The sequence below is a fragment of the Monodelphis domestica genome, chromosome 2 (genome assembly GCF_027887165.1).
Source record: "Monodelphis domestica isolate mMonDom1 chromosome 2, mMonDom1.pri, whole genome shotgun sequence".
Taxonomy (NCBI): Eukaryota; Metazoa; Chordata; class Mammalia; order Didelphimorphia; family Didelphidae; genus Monodelphis; species Monodelphis domestica.
The window spans coordinates 537,823,603-537,836,216 of NC_077228.1; the positions used below are offsets into that span (position 1 = coordinate 537,823,603).

Here is a 12,614-nt window from a genome sequence, read left to right on the forward strand (position 1 = left end):
TCCCTCTCCCAGCTCATGCCTCAGGCTACGCACAGCAGACATTGCAGGGGCGCCCAGACAAGTTACACAAGCCAAAAGTTGTTTCCTGACCAGATTAACTGCCAAGCTTTAGCAGAAAGGGTCAAAGACCTGTGCTAGAAGAGGGAGGAAAAGAGTGCTAGAGAGATGCATGGCAGTGATGGGAGAATTGGGAATGATGGAGAATGAGCCTGACACAGGGAAGCCGCTAACAGGAGATACTCATTGCTGCCCTTCATTCCTCCCTTTGCTCTATTCCTCTCCCTTCTCTCATCTTTCCCCTTTCACTATCTCTTCTCCACTGTTCTTTCTTTCTCTCTCTCTCTCTTCCTTCCTTCTTTCTCTCATTTTCTTCTTATCTTTCTTCCTCTCCTTTCCTTCACCTATCCTTCCTTCCTTCTTTCCTTCCTTCCTTTCTCCTTTTATTTCTCCCTTTTCCATCCTCTCTCTCTCCCCACTCTCTTTTTCCTTCCTTCCTTCCTCCTTTTATTTCCCCCTTTTCCATTCTCTGTCCCTATGTCTTTTTCCCTCCCTCCCTCCCTCCCTCTTTCCTTTCATTCCTCCCTTTTCCATTCTCTCCATCTTTCCTTCCTTCCTCCTTTTATTCTTCCCTTTTCCATCCTCTCTCCCTCCCCTGTCTTTCCTTCCTTCCTCCTTTATTCCTCCCTTTTCCATCCTTTCTCTCCCTCCCCCTCTCTGTCTGTTTCTCTCTCATTCCTTCCTTCTTCCTTTTATTCCTCTTTTCCATTCTCTCTCCCTCTCTCACTCACTCTTTCCTTCCTCCTTTTATGCCTCCCCTTTCCATCCTTGCTCCCTCCCTCCCCCCTCTCTTTTTCCTTCCTTCCTCTTTTTATTCCTCCCCTTTCTATCCTCTCCTCCTTTCTCTCTTTCCTTCCTTCCTTTTGTTTCTCCCTTTTCCATCCTCTCCCTCCCCATCTTCCCTTTCTCCTTCCTCTCGTTCTCCTTTCCTCCTCTTTCCTCTTCCTGCCTCTTTTCCTCCTCTCCACTCTCTCCTGTCTATTTCTCTCTTTCCTTCCTTCCTCCTTTATTCCTCCCTTTTCCATCCCCTTTCTTTCCTTTTAGTCCTCCCTTTTCCATCATCTCTCCCCTTTCTTCCTCCTTTTATTCTTCCCTTTTCCATTCTCTCTCCTTCCTTCCTCCTTTTATTTCTCCCTTTTCCATCCTCTCTCCTTCCTCCCTCCTTTTATTCTACCCTTTTCCATCCTCTCTCTCCTTCCTTCCTCCTTTTATTTCTCCCTTTTCCATCCTCTCTCTCCTTCCTTCCTCCTTGTATTCTACCCTTTTCCATCCTCTCTTGCCCCCTCTCTTTCCTTCCTTCCTCCTTTTATTCCTCCCTTTTCCATCCCCTCTCTTTCCTTTTATTCCTCCCTTTTCCATCATCTCCCTCTCCCTGTCTCTCCTTCCTTCTTCCTTTTATTCCTCCCTTTTCCATCCTCTCTCCCTCTCTCCTTTTATTCCTCTCTTTTCCATCCCCTCTCCCTCTTTCTCCTTTTATTCCTCTCCTTTCCATTCTCTCTCTCCTTCCTTCCTCCTTTTATTCTTTCCTTTTCCATCCTCTCTCCCTCTCTCTCCTTTTATTTCTCTTTTCCATCCTCTCTCTACCCCCCTCTCCTTTTATTCCTCTTTTTCATCCTCTCTCCCCCTCTCTCCTTTCATTCCTCTTTTCCATCCTCTCTCCCCCCTCTCTCCTTCCTTCCTCCTTTTATTCCCCCTTTCCATCCTTTCTCTCCCCCTCTCTCCTTTTATTCCTCCCTTTTCCATCCTCTCTCCATCCTCTTCTTATCTCCTTTCATCCCTCTTTTCCATCCCCTCTCTCCTTCCTTCCTCCTTTTATTCTTCCCTTTTCCATCCTCTCTCTCCCTCTCTCCTTTTATTCCTCTTTTCCATCCTCTCTCCCCCTCTCCTTCCTCCTTTTATTCCTCCCTTTTCCATCCTCTCTCCTTCCTTCCTCCTTGTATTCTACCCTTTTCCATCCTCTCTCCCCTTCCTTCCTCCTTTTATTCTTCCCTTTTCCATTCTCTCTCCTTCCTTCCTCCTTTTATTCCTTCCTTTTCCATCCCCTCTGTCCCTGTCTCTTTCTCTCTTTCCTTCCTTCTTCCTTTTATTCCTCCCTTTTCCATCCTCTCTCTCCTTCTCTCTCCTTCCTTCCTCCTTTTAGTCTTCCCTTTTCCATCCCCTCTCCCCCTCTCCTTCCTTCCTCCTTTTATTCCTCCCTTTTCCATCCCCTCTCTCCTTCCTTCCTCCTTTTATTCCTACCTTTTCCATCCTCTCTCCCCTTCCTTCCTCCTTTTATTCTACCCTTTTCCATCCTCTCTCTCCCTCTCTCTCTTTCCTTCCTCCTTTTAGTCTTCCCTTTTCCATCCCCTCTCCCCCTCTCCTTCCTTCCTCCTTTTATTCCTCCCTTTTCCATCCTCTCTCCCCTTCCTTCCTCCTTTTATTCTACCCTTTTCCATCCCCTCTCTCCCTCTCTCTCCTTCCTTCCTCCTTTTATTCCTCCCTTTTCCATCCTCTCTCCCCTTCCTCCCTCCTTTTATTCCTCCCTTTTCCATCCCCTCTCTCTCTCTCTACCCTTCCTCCCTTCTTTTATTCCTCCCTTTTCCATCCCCTCTCTCCTTCCTTCCTCCTTTTATTCTACCCTTTTCCATTCTCTCCTTCCTCCCTCCTTTTATTCCTCCCTTTTCCATCCTCTCTCCTTCCTTCCTCCTTTTATTCTACCCTTTTCCATTCTCTCCTTCCTCCCTCCTTTTATTCCTCCCTTTTCCATCCTCTCTCCTTCCTTCCTCCTTTTATTCTACCCTTTTCCATTCTCTCCTTCCTCCCTCCTTTTATTCCTCCCTTTTCCATCCTTTCTCTCCACCTCTCTCCTTTTATTCCTTCCTTTTCCATCCTCTCTCCTTCCTTCTTCCTTTTATTCCTCCCTTTTTCCATCCTCTCTCCCTCTTTCTCCTTTTATTCCTCTTTTCCATCCTCTCTCTCCTTCCTTCTTCCTTTTATTCCTCCCTTTTCCATCCTCTCTCTCTCCTTCCTTCCTCCTTTTATTCTTCCCTTTTCCATCCTCTCTCTCCCTCTCTCCTTTTATTCCTCTTTTCCATCCTCTCTCCCCCTCTCCTTCCTCCTTTTATTCCTCCCTTTTCCATCCTCTCTCCTTCCTTCCTCCTTTTATTCTACCCTTTTCCATCCTCTCTATCCTTCCTCCCTCCTTTTATTCCTCCCTTTTCCATCCTCTCCCTCTCTCTGTCTCTTTCTCTCTTTCCTTCCTTCTTCCTTTTATTCCTCCATTTTCCATCCCCTCTCTCCCTCTCTCTCCTTCCTTCCTCCTTTTATTCCTCCCTTTTCCATCCCCTCTTTCCTTCCTTCCTCCTTTTATTCTACCCTTTTCCATCCTCTCTCCTTCCTTCCTCCTTTTATTCCTCCCTTTTCCATCCCCTCTTTCCTTCCTTCCTCCTTTTATTCTACCCTTTTCCATCCTCTCTCCTTCCTTCCTCCTTTTATTCTACCCTTTTCCATCCTCTCTATCCTTCCTCCCTCCTTTTATTCCTCCCTTTTCCATCCTCTCCCTCTCTCTGTCTCTTTCTCTCTTTCCTTCCTTCTTCCTTTTATTCCTCCATTTTCTATCCCCTCTCCCTCTCTCTCCTTCCTTCCTCCTTTTATTCCTCCCTTTTCCATCCTCTCTCTCCTTCCTTCTTCCTTTTATTCTACCCTTTTCCATCCTCTCTCCCCTTCCTTCCTCCTTTTATTCTACCCTTTTCCATCCTCTCTCTCCCTCTCTCTCCTTCCTTCCTCCTTTTATTCCTCCCTTTTCCATCCTCTCTCTCCTTCCTTCCTCCTTTTATTCCTCCCTTTTCCATTCTCTCTCCTTCCTTCCTCCTTTTATTCTACCCTTTTCCATTCTCTCTCTCCTTCCTTCCTCCTTTTATTCTACCCTTTTCCATCCTCTCTATCTTTCCTTCCTCCTTTTATTCTACCCTTTTCCATCCTCTCTATCTTTCCTTCCTCCTTTTATTCCTCCCTTTTCCATCCCCTCTCTCCCTGTCTCTCTCTCTTTCCTTCCTTCTTCCTTTTATTCCTCCCTTTTCCATCCTCTCTCTCCTTCTCTCTCCTTCCTTCCTCCCTTTATTCCTCCCTTTTCCATCCTCCCTCCCTCCCTCCTCTCCCTTTCCTTCGTGCTCTAGTGGAACAGGAGATATTAGGCCCATTAGCCATTTTTACCAGCAGCAGGAACGCTCCCTCCCCCCAGCCTTATTTTGCTTTGGAGAGCTCGCGGGCCCAAGGCAGGGAGGGACCCATTTGTGGGAGCCTCTTTCCCTCCCGGCAGCGTCCCCTGGCAGAGTCCCGGACCGTCGCCGGCAGTTTGGGGGCTAATGAGAGCCGGGCCAGGCGAGCCACCCAGGCCAAAACAAACCCTGGGCTCGGGATCCTGTGGTGTAATGAGGAAGTTTAATTAAGGCCCCCCATTACAGCTGTAAATGTGCGCAGCTCTAATAAGGTCTAAATGAAGCCGGGCCTAATCAAAGTGACAATTCCTTCATTAGCAAATTACAAACAAGAGCCCGCAGCTGACACACGGGCTGGATTATCACAACTAATTGCCTCGCTGTTCCCGGGCAGGCTGGCCCGGCGTGCAGAGGGCGGCCGGCGAGCGGCCCGGCGCGCGCCGATCACAGGGGCCTGGTGCGGCTCCGCGTCACCCCTCGGCCGCCGCCAGCGCCGGCCGCGCAGCCCCGACCAATCAAAGGGCGGCCACAAAGGCGGCTTTGAAGGCGGCAGGAGCGTCCATATGCGCGCGGGCAGCCGGCACTTCATTAGGCCGCTGGTCCCCCTTCCCTCTTCTTATTCTAATGATCCTATTTTCCTACACACAGGCCGCCCCTAATTGATGTCAAGTGAGTGACTTCCACATTCATCAGCAGAGCATCAAAGGGGGAGGCGAGGCGGGGCAGGCCGAGGGGAGGGGGAGGGGGCCGGGCCGGGGGAGGGGGCGGCCGGCACACGTACCTGCTTAATGGGGATGGCTCGGCCGCTCCCGATGCTGTCCGCGCGACTCTCCAGGCTTTTCTTCTCTTTGTCTGGGTCGCTGCCTTTGCGAGACTGCGGAGAAGAGCAAAGTTAGCGAGCGGCAGCGCCGGGGGCATCCCTGAAACCACATGTGGGGCGCAGGCGGCCGAACCCGCGCCCCCCGCCCCCCGCCCCCCCCATCAACCCCGCCATCGCCCACCCCCCCATCACCCGCCCCCCCCATCGCCCATCACCCGCCACCCCCCATCACCCGCCGCCCCCCCATCACCCATCACCCGCCGCCCCCCCATCACCCGCTGCCCCCCCATCATCTGCCGCCCGGCCCCCCCATCCTCTCTGAATTGTTCTGAAGAGTTCAAAGTCCAAGGCCCGGAAAGGCTCCCGGAAAGTACCGCCCACAGGAAAAGGCTCTCCGGGCCTCCACTGGGGCTTGGAAACTGCCCGAAGGTGTCTGCGGGCCCCGAGTGGGCCCTGAGCAGGGGCTCCTGAGGGCGAGGGGGGGGGGCTGCGGCGCCAACGACTTTCTGACAGATTTGAGGCGGCCTCGACCTCCTTAACAGGCTCCCGACAAGCGACAACTTCCCGCCGTTACTCTGCAGCGGCACGGACGCGGCACGGACACGCCACGGACGCGGCACGGACACGCCACGGACGCGGCACGGACACGCCACGGACGCGGCACAGACACGCCACGGAAGCGGCACAGACACGCACGGACGCGGCATGGACACGCATGGATGTGCACGGACGTGGCACGGACATGCATGGACATGGCACGGATATGCACGGACGCGGCATGGACACGCACAGACACGCACGGACACGCCACAGACACGCACGGACTTGCATGGACGCACGGCCTTTGCACGCACTTCTCCAATCGCCCCGAGACCTCCCCCGGACGGCCGGCCCGAGAAGACAAGGACGCGGCTGCTGTGGCCGCGGAGGGCTTCGGGGCCCTCCGACCTCTTCCCCTCCCGGAACACGGCCCGACGGCAGAGGCCGGGTCAGCGGGGGGGCCGAGGCTCGTCTGTGGCGGGCTCTGCCCCGGGATCCGCGGCCCCGGACGCCCCCACGCTCTCTGGGCAGGCAGCGTCCCTGCCTCGCACCCAAGCCCAAGCGCGGCGGGCGATCGTCTCGGGGTCTCGCCCCCGGAGCACGCACGGCACACGGAGTGGAAGGAAACTGCGGCTTCGGGGTCCATCCCTGCAGGAGGGGGGCCGCGGCTCTCAGAACCCCAAGACTGCCTCCATCCTAGAAGAACGAGGCTGCCTCGGATGCAGCGCGGGGAAGGGGGCAGCGGCACCTCCCCCCCTCACGGCCGCCTTTTATCCGCATTCCTTTGTTTAAGCCGGCGGGGAAACTGAGGCAGACGCGGGCGCCGTTGTGAGTCCTTCTCGGAGGCCCGGCCTCCAGACCTCCTCACAAGAGCAGAGAAGTAAACGAGGGCTTCTTGGATGAACGAAAACCTGGCCCGGACGCGCCTCATCAAACGATCCAGGCAGGAGGAGGGTCCGAGCGGCCGAGGGATGGCCGAGGCGGTCGGCGCGGGGCTTCTCCTCGGACAGTCCCCTCCCCCCCGCAGAGCGGTCCGGGGGGGGCCCTTTGGCAGCCTTCCTGGCCATCTCCGTCCCTGCGGCTCTCGGCAGACGCCCAGGGCGCCCGACGACGCTCCGCGTCCCCCGTGCCCGGCCCGGGGCTTGTCCTGGGGGACGCCATCGGCCGCTTCCTCCACCAGGGAGGGACGGAGAGTCACCCGGCCAACCCACAGCCCGAGGAGCTGGCGAGAAGGCCGGCAGACCCCGCCCGCTCACAAGCCGGCTGGCCCTGCTGGCCTCCATCAGAGGCCGGAGAAGGCCGGGGCCCGTCGGTCCGGCGTCTCTGCCGAGAGCCGTCCTGGGGGAAACGGGGGCAGAAGGGCAGTGACTTGTCCAGGGTCACCCTCGCCCCGCACGGTTTCACAAAGCAGACGTTCCAGCCTGGAGCCGCCCATCTGGGCCGGCCTGAGCCTCCTCTGACAAAGGGGCCGTCTCGGACCCGGCTCTGCATGGGCCGCGGACAGAAGACAAACGCAGGACGACTGGGCGGAACCTCACGGAGGAAAAGCCCCAACCGAGGGGAGAAGGGCCAGGCCCGCAGCCAGGCCCGCAGCCCTGGGACCGGAAGCCCATTTGTCGGGCCTGATCGGGCCCTCTCGGAACCCCAAATGGGTCCTAGGCGGAGAACGAGAGCCGGTAAATCCCGGGGAACCGTCGCAGCGTCCCGGCTGGTCTCTCCCTCCGCGGCATGCGGAAACGCACGAATTCTGTTTCCTGGGGAGGAAGGCGGGACCCGGAGAGATCCGGGACGTCCTGAGCCAGGAAGCTCCGGACCGGCCGAGGCCGTGTCGCAGCGGCTGCAGCACCTGCCCCTACTCGACCCGCCGGCCCAGGCGGGCTTCTTCTTCACGTGGCCGGCAGAGGCTCCGGCTCCGAGCCCGGGAGAAATCGATGCTGGGCCGTCCGGGACCTTCCTTCATTCTCGGCCCCTCGTCAAAGATCGGAAGAGAAGGCCTCGCTGGGCAGCTCAGAGCGGACCAAGGCCCGCTGGGCTCCCGGCGCCCGCCGGCAGGAGGCAGGGCCGCCCCGAGCGCCACCAAGGCAGCCCCTCTAACCCCGGGCAGAGTCTGCACCCAGCCGGCCGGCCCAGGGACTCCTGAGCAGGGACCAGGCTCAGGAAGCTGGCCACAACCTCCGCCAAGGGCCTCGGTCCATTCCTGGGGAGACACTGACATCTAGTGGAAGGACCAGCACCGGGCGCTGCCCAGCCTCCCCAGCACATTCTCTCTCTTGGTCTCTCCTGTCCACCCTCACTTCCTTCCTCCCTCTCCTTCCTTCTCCCTCTGTCTGTCTGTCCCTCTCTCTCCCTCTCCTTCCTTCTTCCTCTGTCTTTTTTCCTTCATTCCTCTCCCACCATGCACTCCCCTTCCCCCCTCTCTGCCTCTCCTTCTCTCCTCTCCTGTCCCCCTCTTTGTCTTTCTCCGTCTCTCCCCTCCCTCCCTCTTCTCCTCTCTCTGTGCCCTCTCCTTCCCTCTGTCTCTCCCTCCCTCCCTCTCTCTCTCCCTCCCCTTCTCTCTCCTTCCCTCTTTCTCTCTCTCTCCCTCCCTCTCCTTCTCTCTCCTTCCCTCTCTCTCTCTCCCTCCCTCTCTCTGTCTCCATCCCCTTCTCTCTCTCCCTCCTCACATTCTCCTTCCCTCTCTGTCTCTTTCCCTCTCTTTCTCTGTCTCTCCTTCCCTCTCTCTCTGTCTCTCTCTTCTTCCCTCCCTCCTCTTCTCTCTTCCTCCACACACTCTCCTCCCCCCCTCTCTCTGTCTCTCTCTCTCTCCCTCCCTCTCTCTCTCCCTCCCTCCCCTTCTCTCTCCCTCCCTCCTCTTCTCTCTCCCTCCCTCCACGCACTCTCCCTCCCTCTTTCTGTCTCTCTCTCCCTCCCTCCCTCCACGCACTCTCCTTCCCTCTCTCTCTCCTTCCCTCCTCTTCTCTCTCCCTCCCTCCCCTTCTCTCTCCTTCCCTCTCTCCCTCCCTCTCCTTCTCTCTCTCTCCCTCCCCTTCTCTCTCCCTCCCTCTCTCTGTCTCCATCCCCTTCTCTCTCTCCCTCCTCACATTCTCCTTCCCTCTCTGTCTCTTTCCCTCTCTTTGTCTCTCTCTTCTTCCCTCCCTCCTCTTCTCTCTTCCTCCACACACTCTCCTCCCCCCTCTCTCTGTCTCTCTCTCTCTCCCTCCCTCTCTCTCTCCCTCCCTCCCCTTCTCTCTCCCTCCCTCCCCTTCTCTCTCCCTCCCTCCACGCACTCTCCCTCCCTCTTTCTGTCTCTCTCTCCCTCCCTCCCTCCACGCACTCTCCTTCCCTCTCTCTCTCCCTCCCTCCCCTTCTCTCTCTCTCCCTCCCCTTCTCTCTCCTTCCCTCTCTCTCTCTCCCCTTCTCTCCCTCCCTCCCCTTCTCTCTCCCTCCCTCCCCTTCTCTCTCCTTCCCTCTCTCTCTGTCTCTCTCCCTCCCTCTCCTTCTCTCCTTCCCTCTCTCTCTCTCTCTCCTTCCCTCTCTCTCCCCCTCCCTCCTCTTCTCCCTTCATCTCTTTCTCACAATACCACTCTAGCTCCCACCCTTACACAGACACAGGCTCACCCATGCGTACACTCCCACACACTCACTCACACTCAGCACCCAGCAGCAGGGGAGCCGGAGAGGCACAACCAAATGACCACAGGCTGCTTCTCTGAAGCGCTCTCAGGCCAGGCCACCATCTTTTTGGTCTCCTGTGACACGGCCCTGTTGTTCGTTAACATCGTGACTGCAGACGATGGCCGGGGCGATGAACAGAGGCCTCGACTGCCACAATATTTTGCTACTGACCAGAAGTGGAACCGACACGTTCACCGAGCGGGTCACCCATCTATCTGCCTGCTTGGGGCGGACGCCAGAGGGGACCCGGGAGCTGCCTTCGAGGCTCTGCTCGATCCTTGCAGACGTTCCTAGTCCCACCTGCACGATCTGGCCCTGCCTCACCCCCCCCAAGGCAGGGGCTCTCTGGGGCACGCTGAGCCGCCGGGCCCTGCCTCAACCCCCCGAAGGCAGGGGCTCTGCGCCAGCTTCCCTCGGCGTCTAGCACGCTGACGGGCACGCTGAGCCACTAGGCTCTCCTCTCCGGGCTCAAGGGGGGCCTTGCAGGCCTTCTAGTTCGGCCACTGATTTTTACAAGTAAGGAAACTGAGGACGGGAGACTCCAGACCCAGCCTGGTTCATGCAGGCGGCGAGTGACCGAGATGGGCCTGCAAGGCGAGTCCCCCCGCCAAGTCTGCCTCTGAGCCGGGCTGGCTGTGACTCCATGGAAGCCATTTCACCTCTCAGGTTGTCCAAAGGACAGCCTGACGGGAAGCTTGCGGAGGGGGCTGACCTGGGGCGGGGGGGGGGGAGGGGGGGGGGACAAAGCCTTTCAGCAAAGCCAGGGAGGACCTCGCCTCCCCCGCTCCGCTTTGTCCCTTCCCCCGATGGCAAGCCATTGAAGTGGACTAATTATCAGTTGGTTGAAAGGGCAGGGCTGGAGGCCTCTTCCTCCTGCTTGGGTAGGAGATCAGGGAAGGAGCACTGAATGGCCCATGAGTGGATCAACTGCTTGTCAGGGGTGACAGGAGAGTTCTCGTGACCAAGAGGGTCAGGAAGCACCTTCTCCCTGGGGGAATCCAGCTAAGCCCGAGAACCTTCTGGCCCTCCAGACTCTCCTGCCTTGAGTCTGGCTTCATGGAGGCCCTGAGGAGGCCTGGGGTCGCCACACTGCCCTGGGGAGGAAAAGGCCTGGCCTCAGGCAGTGGGAAGGATTCCCTGGGCTTCCTCCCTCCCTGTGCCTCTTGGGCTCTTTCCCAAGTTTTAGCGAGTCCTGTTTTTAAAACCGAGACCCAGAGTTTCAGCTTCTCTGGCTAGAATCCAAGGCCCACTCCCTGGCAGGCCCTTTCCCTCAGCCTATCATGGGCCCAACACACCTGGATGCCAGCACTGGAGAGTGACATCCTGGGCTCCAATGGAGGGTTTTCCCAGGGCCCCCTAGTCCCCTGGATGCCAGCACTGGAGAGTGACATCCTGGGCTCCAATGGAGGGTTTTCCCAGGGCCCCCTAGTCCTTCCTTAGCCATCTTGCATCATGCACGCCCCTCCTCATGTCAGGCTGGCTCTCCTTTCCTCGTTAGAATGGAGCCTCCTAGAGGACAGGGATCCCAGTGCATCCAGCAGTGGGAGGGCTGAATAAATGTCCTCTAGCTCTTGTCTGTCTATCGTGAAGACGGGATTTAGCTCTCTCCTGATTGTAACAATGAAGATACTTAGCGCTTCCTTTAGAGTGCAGCTAGAATTGTCATCCACAATCTATTTTTAGACTTAAACTATAAAAAGGTGTTAAGTAACCCCAAAAGATATAATCTAACCAGAGAAAGTGAGACCTAAAGAACGGGCAGTCCTGGAGAAAAGCGTCTGCTGTGATTGGTAGATGTGAAAATTTAGAGGAGGTGACACAAAAGAAAAAGGTCTTTAAATAGAGGAAACAAAGACTGAAGAGAAACAGTCAGTCACCCGGGCTTGGAGTGAAGGATCAGTCACCTGGAGCTGAAGGGAAGACGGACATTCTTTTGGAGATTTGGGCACTGACTCAGAGGAGCAACCGGAAGGCAAACACTCAGACTTCTTTTAGATTATCACCTTGGTGAGTGAAAAGCTGCCTTAGTGACCCCGCCTTTCTGGAGGCATGAAGCCTCCTGGAAAGGCCCATCTTCTTGAGACTTTCTTCCCCTGACTGAGGCTTAAAGATTCTAATTGGTATCAGAAGAAGCCAGAGTTTTTTCTCTCTCTCACTTTCATTCCTTAATATCTTCCTTCTATTGTAAATAAACTACCATAAATTCTGTTTACTTTAGTAATTTATTTTGGGATTTAGAAATTAAATCCCTGGCGACCACCTAATTAATAATATATTCAAGTCCAACCCACAATTAATTTTAACATTATTGCCAGCAGGAACCCACCATAGAGAAGCAGTTGCTGCTTCTGAGAGCCAACATTGTCACAGGAGGCCGATGGCTTGGTGCCCTCTCCAACCTTGCTGAATCCCACTGAAGCACAAGTCACCCCTCAGGGAGGCCACTTTGGTCCTAATCTCTAAAGACATCCTCTAGGGTGTGAGCATCTCCAGGCCCTCCTTACTGCCTCCAGAATGCCAAACTCAGAGGTTGTTGGCATCTCAACCTCACCAAGCCCCAGCTTGGGCCTCTTTCCAGGCCCCAAAGAGGCTAAACCCCTCTACTTTCCAGACAAAGTGGGCAGCCTATCCTAGCATGGCCTCTTCACCTCAGGCTGGGGGGGGGGTCCTTCCTCTCCTTCTATCCCTCAGCCTCTGGGGCCGGAATCCACTCAAGCAGCCACCATCTCTGGACAGAGTCCTTCCCTCCCGTCCCCCATGGCGAACAACTGCGAATATATTTTGGGGTCCCTTAACCTCTCTCCCATAGCAGCAGAGACTTGGCTGCGTCAGTGGCAGAAGTGAAACACCAGAGCGAGGGCTCTCGGCCGATGATGCAAAATGAAGTGAAGTCTAGTTATTATTCCTGACATCTCCTCCCACTGGGGGCCCCAAGCCCAGCCCAGGGATGGCGAGGTCCTGGGGGGCAAAGACTGTTTCGTCTCTGTCTCTGCATCCCTTGTACTTCGTGCAGTGCCGGGCACCAGGGAAGGGTTCAATGAGTGCCTGACCAATGGAAGCGGATGGCCGCTAGCTCGGAAACGCCCCGAGGAAGGGCAGATCCAGGGAAGTGCTCAACTCGAGGGGCCAGGAGAGAGGGGACCTTCCCAAGTCCCCTTGGGACAGGAAGGGAGCAGCGCCTGGGAATTCCCAGCTGCCCTTGAATCATCTCCCCCCTGGGCATGCGGAGGGAAGCAGAGAAAAGGGGGTCTCTGACTTCAGCCAAGGGGGCCGGCACGCCAGGCTCAAGACTGAGCGACTGGACCGAGGGACGCTGCTCAGGCACGTCTAGCAGGAATCTGTGGTCG

The 12,614-nt window shown here is 56.4% G+C and overlaps 1 protein-coding gene across 5 annotated transcripts in view; it reads right to left on the reverse strand.

Moving 5' to 3' along the window:
* Window positions 1-12,614, reverse strand: part of AGAP1 (ArfGAP with GTPase domain, ankyrin repeat and PH domain 1) — a 540,592-nt gene that overhangs the window by 224,447 nt on the left and 303,531 nt on the right. For all 5 annotated transcript variants that reach the window (XM_056820098.1, XM_056820097.1, XM_056820096.1 and 2 more), the window contains one exon: window positions 5,035-5,127. In XM_056820098.1, the coding sequence (XP_056676076.1) occupies window positions 5,035-5,127 (93 nt within the window). The remainder of the gene's footprint in view (window positions 1-5,034; window positions 5,128-12,614) is intronic.